General features: G+C 42.5%; 2 protein-coding genes across 4 annotated transcripts in view; one reads left to right on the forward strand and one right to left on the reverse strand.

The window, feature by feature from the left end:
* Positions 1–214: 214 nt before the first annotated feature.
* ARF6 (ARF GTPase 6) lies at positions 215–1,866 on the reverse strand. Its single transcript, XM_072116038.1, has one exon. The coding sequence runs from the start codon at positions 1,706–1,708 to the stop codon at positions 1,181–1,183; it is 528 nt and encodes a 175-aa protein (XP_071972139.1). The 5' UTR covers positions 1,709–1,866; the 3' UTR covers positions 215–1,180.
* A 488-nt stretch (positions 1,867–2,354) lies between these two features.
* Positions 2,355–13,657, forward strand: part of LOC140069849 (uncharacterized) — a 36,769-nt gene continuing 25,466 nt past the window's right edge. The window contains exon 1 of one of the 3 annotated variants that reach the window (XM_072116034.1): positions 2,355–2,491. The gene's annotated coding sequence lies outside the window, so the exon portion shown is untranslated. Of the gene's footprint in view, positions 2,492–2,515; positions 2,609–13,657 lie in introns of those variants that run through there. The other 2 variants (XM_072116032.1, XM_072116033.1) reach the window with 2 other exon arrangements.

The raw sequence follows: 13,657 nt of genomic DNA on the forward strand, positions 1-13,657 counted from the left end.
TGATAGAAGCGAGAACAAGCATTACAGATTTAAGGATTCTCGGGCCAGGATACAATAACCCTTTAGATTAGCTGTAGCATCTTCCCCTTTTCTGTAACATTTCTTGAGTTATTTCCACTTGACATCACACAGGAAGTGTCCAATTCAGGACACCTGCGCTGTTCTCATCATGCATGAAGCAGACCTGAAAGAAGCGTACTGTACACTAAGAGGGTAGAGAAATAATATGTGTATTTATTAATAAATGCATATAGATTCAGACGCTTTGGAGTAAAAGTACCTTATGAACACAGAAATCAGGCAGGAGGCCCATTATCAAGCGTCCAAAGAAAGCTTTGCAATTTGCATTGAATTACAAACTTGTGCTTTGCATAATTGGAAAGTATTGCTACATGTGAATGGAGTTCTATATACAAAACCCAGATATATCATCTCCTGAAGCACATAATAGGTAAAGAGACATTGGATACTAGTCAATGTCAGAGTCTTCCTGTTATGTCTTTGCTAAAATCATTTAGGAGAAACTTTTTTGCAGCATTCAGCTTACTCATGCATGCGACACTCATCACCGACATCTGGATTTCAGCTCTGCAGATGGATCTAAATATTTATTTTTCACCAGTAATCAGCAATAGATGTGAAGGTATAATAATCATGTAAGCATTAAATATAGATTTAAAAAAAAAAATAAAAAATTCTAAATGTTAGCTAGCAGAACTCTTAAAAACAGTCTTGGTATAAAAGACAGAACTGCCAGGTGATTTTTAAAGAATATTTTGTAAAGTTTACTAGTGAAAAGAGACCTAGCGACATACCCTGTATGAATGCAGAAACTACAACAAAACCAGGGAGAGAAAAAAAGAAAGCAGAGATGGTAGCGTTTAACCCTCAAACCCTAAACTTTGGGGCTCAGCAGAGTGGGGATTCACCACATCTTGCAGGTCGATTCTGAAGCAATCTATACATTTATACCTGGAGAATTTGTGAGATCAGAACCCTAAAGCAGAGCAAGAAAAAGAACAAAAAAAAGTATATATTTCTATAGAACATATTCCAGCCCATTTTTTGTAATTTAATGTGACGTTCAGAGAGATCAGCATAATCCCGGGACATTACTCTCTTCCTATATAATCTTCAGAGAAGTAATATCATAAAACCGTAAAGAATCTTATAATAGTCATTAAGATTTGTAGTTGGATGTTAACCATGTAAGTCCTTCATAAAGACCGTCCCCGCTTGTAGCACAGGATGGCTGCACATACCAATTTCTATCCCTGATCCGCGTCAGGCCAAGTTTCTCCTGAATCTCGTGTGGTTTCATGGCATCCGGAAGGTCTTGCTTATTGGCAAATATTAGGATGATGGCGTCCCTCATTTCCCTGTCATTAATAATACGATGAAGTTCCTGTCTAGCCTCGTCTATGCGGTCCCGGTCAGCGCAGTCCACCACGAAGATGAGCCCTTGGGTCCCGGTGTAATAGTGCCTCCATAGAGGGCGGATCTTGTCCTGACCCCCAACATCCCACACATTGAATTTGACATTCTTATAAGTTACAGTCTCCACGTTGAAGCCCACGGTGGGGATGGTGGTGACAGACTGGCCCAGCTTCAGTTTGTACAGAATGGTGGTTTTTCCAGCTGCGTCCAATCCAAGCATGAGAATCCGCATCTCCTTGTTGCCGAAAATCTTGGAAAGCACCTTGCCCATGGTGGAGCATTAAATACGGCTTGATGGAAATATAGAACTGGGTGTATCAGATACTGGCACAGGGTCCTTGGACTGTAGAGTGTCCTCCAGAAAAGTTGTATCCAAGCAAGTAATGGCTATGTTCTTCTACAGAATATTATTGTCTGAAGCCCAGAGAGTCCATGACAGCAGGCAGGTGTACCACAGTGCCAGGGGGAGATGGCTGCTCGGATGGTGCCAGGCTGTGGGCACAAACTTCCTTGTGTCCCAAAAATAGTGAAAAGTTCGAGCAGCTGCTGGTGGCCCTGTATGAGGCGGAGGTGAGGGGTGACTATGTGGAGGGTCCTAGTCCCACAGGATGACGCGGTGCCCGGCTCCCGGGGGTGGCAGCCCTGCTGCGGATACTCCGGTGACAGGGGCCCCTATGTCAGACGGAGCCGCTGCTGTATAGTCAGGATATCCCTCAGCGGCGCCTCACTCCTGAGCTCCTTACAGTCTCCTCAGACAGGACAGTCCGTTCAACGGGTGCCACTTACGTCCGCCTTACAGCACCGCTCCGGCAGCAGTTATACATGAGACGGTGCCCGGGGACAGCAGGCCGGCTCCCCTGTGCTCTAACTCCGACCGGATATCGCTAGTCACTAGCTTCCGGTACTGGACTGACGAGGAGGACAGACGGTTTGCTGGAAGGAGGAGGAGCCTTAATCCCGGCGGCCGCCACTGATAAGGAGGGGCTGCTTCCGAGTCACTAGAATGAGCCGGTGCCGGCTCCACCCACTAGCGCCTGCGTAGTTAGCACATAAGGTGACATATGGCGCATGCGCAGTGGCCCAGGCGACACGCCCAGGCTTCAAAGGAAATGTTCACATGATGGGGGCGCGTCAGTGGCGTGTAGGATTCAAAATAACGCGCGTTTATGACGTAATTTGAGTTTGGGCGGGAAATATAGTTACTTCAATAACGGGATTCGTCCTGTAGCTGGGGATAACTTCATGTTTGTGAATGTGTTATGTCTCTGGATATGCGAGTCATGAAGTAGTGAGCAGCAGACTGGGTGATACAGGGGCTTGTGAAACAGGAGTAGCCAAGCTGTGTATTCATAAGGGATCTTATAGTTTATCTCTGTCTGTTTTTGGCGAGTTATTGCCTGTCTTATTTCTGACTGCTTCCTTGGTAATTTGTTCCTCGTCTTAAATGGGTATTATTTTAGATCTCTCTGTTACAAATATCTTAAAGGAAGCCCACCACTTCCAATAGGGCTTCTAAGCCGCAAATACCGTGCACCAGGTCAGGGTCGGTGCTTATCTTCTTTATGTTCTTAAACAGATGTAAAGCGTTTAAACGCTTTATTAATCTTTATATAGGAAGTAGCTTCACCGTGGTACGTGCTCGGCACACCATGCATGCAACTGTCTTCTGAGACATTGTACACAGAAAAATAAGATAATGTGCACCCTACTACATGGACTAGCCGCACTGCTGGTATGCGGCAAACTACAGGTACACCTATGGGTGCGCTGGGAGAAAAAAACCCTATGTACACTGCGCAAAAAGGAGCTACAAATGCACCTAGCTTGCCCTGAGACGCCCTAACTACCCCAAAGATAATTTGCAGTGCTATTCACATGGCACACTGAAAAGTGTGCGCAGTGCAGAAAAACACTAAGGCCCCTTTCACTCTTGCGTTTTTCACGTGCGTTTTCTGCGCATGCTTTTGACGCGCAGAACTTGCATTGCACTCAGACCCACTGTAATCAATGGGCTTTTTCACACTTGCATTTTTTTTTCACACACACACGCACGTGCGTGCGTGCGAGCGTTTAAATCTCGACATGCTCTACTTTTGCAAGTCACGCGCGTCAAAACTGCACCATACAAGTCCATGGAGACGCATCAAAACGCATTGCACTCTGGGACACTTGCAAGTGCAATGCATTTTTCATGCATCAATTGCCATAGAAAAGATAAATCTCAGTCCTGAGTCCTTTCACGCAAATTATCTGCGTGTGAAAAACGCATTGAAATTGCATTGAAAACGCGCATGAAAAACTGAGACACTGAACAAACTCTGACTGAAAACTGATTGCACTCTCATGAAAAATGTGCGTTTTTCACTGACCAAACCCTGATCGCACCCTGATCAAACTCTGACGTGATCTGCAACGCAAGTGTGGAAGGGGCCTAAGGCTGGATTCACACGACCGGTGCCCGCCGTACCATAGCACGGTAACATTAGAATAAAGATTAGGTAAAGGCAAGAGATGTGACTGTAGCCAATTGTAATGGATTCAAATAGTGTTGGTCATGAAAAAAAACCTGTATGCTTTCTGGAGCCGTTTGTTTTCATGATTCCTATTCATATTGAATCTACTATCCATGTGCTAAAATGTGCTTAGAGGTATAACCCCACTGGCTGGTTTGAAAATACACATATTTAGAGGGAGACAGAGGGTGGAGTATTGAAGACGGGAATATACAGATTTAAAAACACAGTCACAGAATCCAGTTTTGTGTTACTAGAGGCTTCCATCTGTTGGCAGAAGTAAAAATTGCAGTTAGCTAGAAGGAGTATTCAGCAGTGTGCAGTCCTGCACAATGGATTCTTATATGCCAGTGATGGCGAACCTTTTAGCGATCGAGTGCCCAAACTGCAAGCCAAAACCCACTTATCTACCGCAAAGTGCCAACATGGTAATTTAGACCAATATTACCTACATAAGGGCCAAATAATACTGCCACATGTTTACCACCACTATTACAACAACATAAATAGCATCATGCTTAATATTACCACCATACAGTAATTTATTTTATTGCTAATATTGAACATTATCGCCATTTAGTTATAAATATTTGTGCCATGTGTGAAGATTTGGCATAATGTAAGAGATACTAATTCTGCTGCTCATATACAATAGAGCCGTGGCGCTTCCCAGGCACTTTTATTCAGTTATTATTCACTTTTATTCTAAACTAAATCAAAGCTGTACATGTGACTGCACCATTAGACCTCAGAGTGTGTTCAATTGTGGCAATAACACATGCGTTATTCTCAATCACAAGAATTTAGGTGTAATTTAGGAGATATAGAAGGTGAAAGCAGCGCTGCAGGGGAGCAGAGTGAGAGGGATACAGGGGCAGGGACTGGATGTGACAAGAAAGGTGACTTAATGAGGTCCAAGTCAAATCTGGTAAAATAAAACAAACTACCATAGCAGGGCACTGAGGGGATTGGGGACTCCTGTTTGGCAAGATCTCTCTGGGACAAAATGGGTGTTGTGGGGTGGAGGGCACACTAAAACACTAAAGGCAACTGTTTAACACTTTAGTTGCTGCTTATACTAGAGTACCTGACCTCCCCTCCTCATAGTGAGGGACTGCATCCTCTTATCTTCAGACAGCTGCCTGCGTGCTGTACACTCCTGGCCTGCAGTCTGCTCCATCTCTTCTTCCTGTGCTAAAGGTCATTCAGGAGGAGGTAGCAAAGAGGGAGGCAGTGACCCATCAGAACAGGTCAGCTGCAGCCTGCAATGTGTAGCTGGTCTCCGGAGGGCTGCAGTGTGTAGCTGGTCTCCGGAGGGCTGCAGTGTGTAGCTGGTCTCCGGAGGGCTGCAGTGTGTAGCTGGTCTCCGGAGGGCTGCAGTGTGTAGCTGGTCTCCGGAGGGCTGCTGTGTGTAGCTGGTCTCCAGAGGGCTGCTGTGTGTAGCTGGTCTCCAGAGGGCTGCTGTGTGTAGCTGGTCTCCGGAGGGCTGCAGTGTGTAGCTGGTCTCCGGAGGGCTGCAGTGTGTAGCTGGTCTCCGGAGGGCTGCTGTGTGTAGCTGGTCTCCGGAGGGCTGCTGTGTGTAGTTGGTCTCCGGAGGGCTGCTGTGTGTAGCGGAGCAGAGAGTGCTCTCTGCTGTGTGTAGCGGAGCAGAGAGTGCTCTCTGCTCTGCCACCCCGATGCACAGAGAAGCACTGGAGCTCCAGCACGTAGCAGCAGCTTCTGGTCTGGCCGGAGCTCCATTAGTAAAACACACACGGTGGAGGACGATGGCATGCGTGCCAGCAGAGAGGGCTCTGCGTGCCCTGTCTGGCACGCGTGCCATAGGTTCGCCACCACTGTTATATGCCATTTATTACATACAGATTTTATTCTAAAACATAAAAGTGTACAAGATAAATAATCATAAAATTATTATACTGGTTGGTGTATATGACTAACATGAGGAATATTGTTTAGTTGGGAAAACACGTTACTGAAATAATCAATCCTAGTTGTCATACCAGTGAATTATCTATCAAGAGAACAAAGTAGAATGCTAGACAATTCCTGCCATCCTGAAGTCCCTATTCAGACCTTTCGGTTCAGGGAGACAGGGAAAAAGACTTGAAAAAGTTAGAGCTTAAATGGATCTACGAGTTTGACACCCTTGCCCTTGAACCAAAAGATCTAAATAGGGAGTTCAGGATGGCAGGAATTTTCTAGTATTCTACCTTGTTCTATGGAGAGAATATGGTATGATAACTAGGATTGATTATTTCCACGTCATGTATATATATATATGTATAACATGACTAGAGGAATATTTTTTAGTTGGGAAAACACTTAAGTTATGGAAATAATCAATCCTAGATATTTATAATATCTTCATGTTTTTCACTTACATCAACAGCACAATTTTCTATGGTTATTCTTTATCTTATTTTTCAGCTGTACAAAGTACCAATATCTTGGTGCTCAGCTTAAAGAGAACCCATCAGGCAAAATAACCCCCTAAACCAAATATATTTTCATAAACTGCCATTAGAAACCATTGTCTCTATCCCTTCATTGTCCCTCTACATGCCTGTAAACTTAAGCAATGAGGTCCTAAAGCTGTATGCAAATGACCTGTGAGATGTCCAATGAGTCATTAGCATATTCAAGCTGTCCAGCTTATTCATTAGTGGGAGGCACAGCCACACCCCCCAGTGCTTGACTGACAGGTATATGGTAATGGTGTGAGGTATAATGGTGTAATGGCTCCTCCATGTGCTTCCTGGTGCTGGCGCCCCCTGCTGCCTGTGTGTGTATAAGAGATACAACAGCCCCAGGCAGCCATGTGTATAGCAGATCATGTCAGGTACTTGTGTAGCTGATGTCTGTGTCTCACACATGTGTATGGGAGAACAGAGGATGTCAGCGGATAAAGCACAGACACTAGCAATGCTTTACTATACATTACACACAGACATGAGCAGGGGGAGGAGAGGGGAGGGGTAACAGGGGTGACATTACTGACTCTGACCATGTGCCCAGACTCATTTACATAATACAGAAAAGATTTACAGTGATTAATGTATGCATTGTCTAGATAAAGGCTGTGATGGATCCTTGTGAGCTGCTCCAACATGTAGTGGTAACATGACTAGTGACAGAGACCTGATGGCAGGTGTCGTTTAAGGGACATCATAGGACTCCAAGCTTTAGAAGGGTTTCAACTTTGGGCCTTTTTATTGGAGTCTCCTTGTGCTAATTCCCCTTGATGTCTGTAGTGACAACTCAATGGCTGGACCTGAGGATGATCCCTGATCAAATAGGTCTGATATGTTTTCAGTTTACATCCGACTTGGACATGGAGGTTTTACCCAATAGGCTATTTCGTAACCAGGAGGTGTCCTCATTTGATAGCTAAATTTCTAAATGTACTTGGATACCCCTACACAGGACTTAGGGCAGTGGTGGTGAACCTATGGCACATGTGCGAGAAGTGGCACTCAGAGCCCTTTCTATGGGCACTCAGGCCATGACCCCAGGACAGAGTTCACTGAATCTTCCTGCAGTCCCAGGCAAATTAAGAGATGCTGCTCTCAGTGCTATTCGACACTTCGTTGGCTGGAGCTGCGGGAAAAGTGAGAAGATTTTGACAGAATTGCACTATCTTTGGAGGTCATCCTGCTGGACCCGACCATTCTTCCTTTATAGAGAGACCCTGGAGAGAAGCAACAATGATAATCTGAATTTGCCCTCATTCTTTGAACTGGTGGCCTCAGACCGCTGATACAATTGAAAGATGTGAAAGAACAGAGAGCAATAAGTTACTGTTTAAAATTCCATGTTGGCACTTCACGGTAAATAAGTGGATTTTGGTTGTAGTTTGGGCACTCAGTCTCTAAAAGGTTCGCCATCACTATCTGCAGAAACCTGTGGTTAATACCAAGTCAAAGGAATTGGGTAGTTTTACTGAATGCATGACATATGTGGGTAAGGGGTTACTATGGAAACTTAATTTGGTTTATAATTTTAGAAGTTCAATCCGATTCCCCCTTTCGTAATTAAACAGCTTGTACTTCTATTGATGTTACTATGTTTTGCCATTATACACTCACCGGCCACTTTATTAGGTACACCATGCTGGTAACGGGTTGGACCCCCTTTTGCCTTCAGAACTGCCTCAATTCTTCGTGGCATAGATTCAACAAGGTGCTGGAAGCATTCCTCAGAGATTTTGGTCCATATTGACATGATGGCATCACACAGTTGCCGCAGATTTGTCGGCTGCACATCCATGATGGGAATCTCCCGTTCCACCACATCCCAAAGATGCTCTATTGGATTGAGATCTGGTGACTGTGGAGGCCATTTGAGTACAGTGAACTCATTGTCATGTTCAAGAAACCAGTCTGAGATGATTCCAGCTTTATGACATGGCGTAGCCATCAGATGTTGGGTACATTGTGGTCATAAAGGGATGGACATGGTCAGCAACAATACTCAGGTAGGCTGTGGCGTTGCAACGATGCTCAATTGGTACCAAGGGGCCCAAAGAGTGCCAAGAAAATATTCCCCACACCATGACACCACCACCACCAGCCTGAACCATTGATACAAAGCAGGATGGATCCATGCTTTCATGTTGTTGACGCCAAATTCTGACCCTACCATCCGAATGTCGCAGCAGAAATCGAGACTCATCAGACCAGGCAACGTTTTTCCAATCTTCTACTGTCCAATTTCGATGAGCTTGTGCAAATTGTAGCCTCAGTTTCCTGTTCTTAGCTGAAAGGAGTGGCACCCGGTGTGGTCTTCTGCTGCTGTAGCCCATCTGCCTCAAAGTTCGACATACTGTGCGTTCAGAGATGCTCTTCTGCCTACCTTGGTTGTAACGGGTGGCGACGAGTCACTGTTGCCTTTCTATCAGCTCGAACCAGTCTGCCCATTCTCCTCTGGCATCAACAAGGCATTTCCGCCCACAGAACTGCCGCTCACTGGATGTTTTTTCTTTTTCGGACCATTCTCTGTAAACCCTAGAGATGGTTGTGCGTGAAAATCCCAGTAGATCAGCAGTTTCTGAAATACTCAGACCAGCCCTTCTGGCACCAACAACCATGCCACGTTCAAAGGCACTCAAATAACCTTTCTTCCCCATACTGATGCTCGGTTTGAACTGCAGGAGATTGTCTTGACCATGTCTACATGCCTAAATGCACTGAGTTGCCGCCATGTGATTGGTGTACCTAATAAAGTGGCCGGTGAGTGTATGTCTATAATACATTTTCTGTTTATTCTGTTTTGGATAATTACCATTTATCTCATTATGGTGATCCCCTTGACAGTCAGCAATACTGACAGCTGAAGCTGGGACTCTCCTACAGACTCCATGGTAAGCGTGCATTTGCGGTTGGATGGCCCATACAGTAGTCCCTCTAATAGGGAAGATCGGAGACAAATGAAATGTTTTATTGTCTGCTATGTTGTATGGGACATTGTACAGTCTGATGTTGAGCTATTGTTGACATTGTACAGTCTGATGTTGAGCTATTTGCAACACTCTTTGGGCCTTATTCATTAAGGGTCGCGGATCGCACTTTCATCGGACTGGTCAGGGTTTTTCGGGATTTGGGCAGGTTTGACAGGTATTTAACAGGGCTTTGCACTGGGATTATGTTGCACGCGATCAGATTTGGGCGCCGCTGCACTGGAGGGGGGGGGGGGGTGTTTCAGACTGAGTACGGGATTTAACTTTACAATTGTGTCGCAAGACAATGCACTTACATACACCAGGAAGAAGAAGGTGAACTCCAGCGGACCTGAGCAGGGAAAAGACACATGCAGGATATTGGGCGTAAATGTGCCCAATAGTATTACTATTTTTCTGTATACATAGGGATTACCAGGTTACCAGTGATCACAGGAATATCCTTCCGTGTCTAGATAGTTCTGTATATTTGGAATGAGATGTAATTGTTATTAGATATGGATATACATGATTATTGAATATTTTTGATGTTGTTGGTGATGTCAATGTATTATCTCTAACACTGACATTTGTGATATTTATTAGATAAACTTTGTACATCGGAAGAGAGGTCACTAAATGGAGACACTATGGGGCACATTTATTCACCCCTTTCTTGGAGTTCATCGAAAGTGCATTATCTGATGATAATGCACTATGCCACTATTCACTAAGATCGCATCCACTACGGGTCCGCCGGAGTTCACCTTCTTCTTCTGGCTGTATATGGTGGGATTGATCAGACACCATAAGGTTAAAGTATCCTAGCGGGGTCTGAAAAATAGTAAAAAAAAAAGTCTAAAATTAAAAAAGCTAGAAGTGACCCCCAGTGCCCTAGAAATGATAAAAAATAAACAAATGAAATTATAAACATGTAAGCATGTTGGTATTGACATGTCCCAAATCCCTAAAACGGAAAATAGCGCCCAAATGTCTGAGACACCACTTTTTTGCCATTTTGCAACATATAAAACATTTAATAAATAGTGATCAAAATGTCATAGCTCCCACATTAATAGCACTAAAATGTCTCCTGCCACAAAAAATGACACCTCACACAGCTCCTTACACCAAAGTATGAAAATGTGGAACCTTCAATTCTGCTGTCCTGATGGAGAATTTCAAGCCATCTGTTCTTGACCACAAGTCGATGCAAACTTGGATTATGTAGCAATACTGTACAATGATACAAATTACACCAGCAAGTCCACCTCTGCATGACTTAAAATGGAGACTTTGGAGTGGCCTAGTCAAATTTCTGACATTAATTTGATTGAGATTATGGTATGACCTTAAAAAATCACTTAGAATATTGGCAAATCACAAGTATTTTGCAAAGATGAGTGGGTCAAAATTCCTTCAGAGCGTTGTTAAAGACTCTTGATTGTAGTTGTTTTGTACTGAGGGCCCAACCAGTTATTAGGTTTAGCGGGCAATTACTTTTTCACACAGAGGCCTGTAGGTTTTGCGTCCCAAAACGGATGATCAAAATATCAAAACGATCTCATGCCATGAACACTGTGAATAAAAAGTGATGAAAAGATCATATACTGAAAAAATGAAAACACCAGCTCATCCTGCATAAATGACATCTTAAACAGATCAGTACACCAAAGTATGAAGACCTATATAGGTGGGTACATATGATTGTACTAACCCAAAGAATAAAGGAGAGGACAGATTGTACAGTTGAAATTGTAAACATCCCACAAGAAAATGTTTTTTTTTTTTTTGTAAAGTTGACGTCATTTGGTATTTTTGTCAGCTTTCGAGTGCATTGCATGGAATATTAATTGGCGCCACTAGAAAATACATTTTGTCCGGCAGATAACAAACCCTCATGCATCTCTGTAAACGGAAAAACAATGAATATTCTTTGTGAACCTGACATGTTCACCTGCAGTAACACACTCTGGTGTTTCACCTCTTGTTAAGTAATGTTTACACCACCCTTCTTTGCCTCTTACAGATAAGCTCTCACTTCAGGGAGTTTCCTCTCTATCTATTTTTGCTCCTTAGTTGTTTGCTGTAGTTTGTGCTACGTAAAGAAACCCCATTTACAGTTCTATGATTTAGCGATTTACTCTAAGTTTTAGCTTTTAAACCAACAAATAAGCATTTGCTTGGAGATGTTCCTGCATTTCTTGTGGGTTCTCCGATTTCTTTCTGGACTCATGTAAACTTCATACATATTGATTAACCCCTTAACGCTGAAGCCACTTTTCACCTTCCTGACACGGCCCATTTTTTAAAATCTGCCCTGTGTCACTATAAGTGGTTATAACTTCGGAACGCTTTAACATATCCAAGTGATTTTAACATTGTTTTCTCGTGACACTTTGTACTTCATGTTTGGTGGTATGTTTTGCATTTATTTATGAGAAAATCAGATATTTGGTGAAAATTTCTTGATTTTCGAACTTCAAAATGTTCTACTTTTTCCATACATAGTCATAACCGCAAAAATACTTAATAACTAACATTCACTGAATGTCTTCTTTATGTGGACATGGTTTTTTAGGCATACTCTTATTTTTTGTAGGATGTTATGGGGCCTTGAACTTTAGGTGCGATTTTTCACATTTTCATAAAAAACGCAAAATCCTGCTATTGAGGGACCTGCTCTGGTTTCAAATCACTTTGAGAGACCTAAATAAAAGTAATACCCCATAAATTACCCCAGTATAGAAACTACACCCCTCAACGTACGTAAAACAACTTTTATGAAGTTTGTTAACCCTTTAATTGTTTTACAGGGGTTAAAACAAAATAGAATGCAATTTTGAAAGTGAAATTTTTTTGGCTAAATGAATGTGTTTTTTAAAAAACTTACAAATTTTCAGTGGATAAAATACCAAAACGCTCCACAAAATTTGATACCCAATCCCTCCCGCATATAACAATGCCCCATATGAGGTGCTAACCTGCTGTATGGACACAAGCCAGGGCATCGAAGGGAAGCTGCGCCATTCAGAGCAGATTATGCATTGTCACATTTTATTGGCTATACAATCTTTATTTTTTGGGCAATTTGGACATATAAGGGCTTATTTTTTGCTACATGAGATGCACTTTACAAATATTTCATTTTAGTGGGTCATTAGCTTATTGATGAGATTTTATCAACTCTTGAATGTATGGGTGAAAAGAAAATTGTCAATTTTGGTTTCATTTCTTTTGGTATTTTTTGGGGGTCGTACACCGTACACTAAAAATATTATATTATCTTCATTCTATAGGTCACTACGATTACAGTGATACCTAATTTATATAGTTTTTCATTTATTTTTACAATTTTACTGGATAAAAACAATATAGAGGAAATCTCATTTGTTTTTGCATCGCCATCTTTTTGGAGACGTAACTTTTATATTTTTCGTTGACAGAGCTAGTTTAGGGCTTATTTTTTACGTGTTGAGTTGTTCTTTTCATTGGTACCATTTTGGCGCACATAACTTTTTTTTGATCACTCTTTAGAACATTTTTGTGCACAGATTTTATGAAAATGTACATTTTTGGCGTGTTTTCCGGGTTTTGTTTTTACGGCGTTCACCGAGCGGGTCCAATAATGTTTCTGAGTTATTGTACGGATTGTTACGGACGCGATGATACCAAATATGTGGGTTTTTTTGGCGATTTTGTGTTTTATTGCATGTGTATAGGGAATATTTGTGTTTAGGGGACTTTAACTTTATTTAATTAATTCTTTTTATTAAAAAATGTTTTTATTTAATGTTTTTAACTTTTTTTAATTTACTTTTACAGAAGCGATCCACTCAAGCTATTCTTCACATTACACAGTGTAATACAGATGTATTACTCTGTGTAATGTAACACACTGAGCATGCGACCGTGGCATGCTAGGGGTTAACACCCGCGATCGGAGAAATCTCCGATCGCGGGTGTTAGAGGCAGGTGTCGGCTATAACATTCAGGAGCCGGGGCCAGAAGCATGATGAAATAGTACTGCACCTCCCGCGATGGGATATCGGACTGCTGGAATACAAGGGGTTTCCAGTTGTTTAAATATGTTTTCACAAACTTTATTAAGGGATGCAGGGGTACAGCAAAAGAGAATAAGATCCTGCATTTATTACATTGTCCTACAAGTAGCTATAATCATTGGGACTGGATCCGCTCCTTTATTTTTTTTGTACTCATCACAGAAATATTAAAGGGAAATTCATACAATCCAAATAAAGAACCTGGTACT

This window comes from Engystomops pustulosus, chromosome 7 (genome assembly GCF_040894005.1).
Source record: "Engystomops pustulosus chromosome 7, aEngPut4.maternal, whole genome shotgun sequence".
Classification (NCBI taxonomy): Eukaryota; Metazoa; Chordata; class Amphibia; order Anura; family Leptodactylidae; genus Engystomops; species Engystomops pustulosus.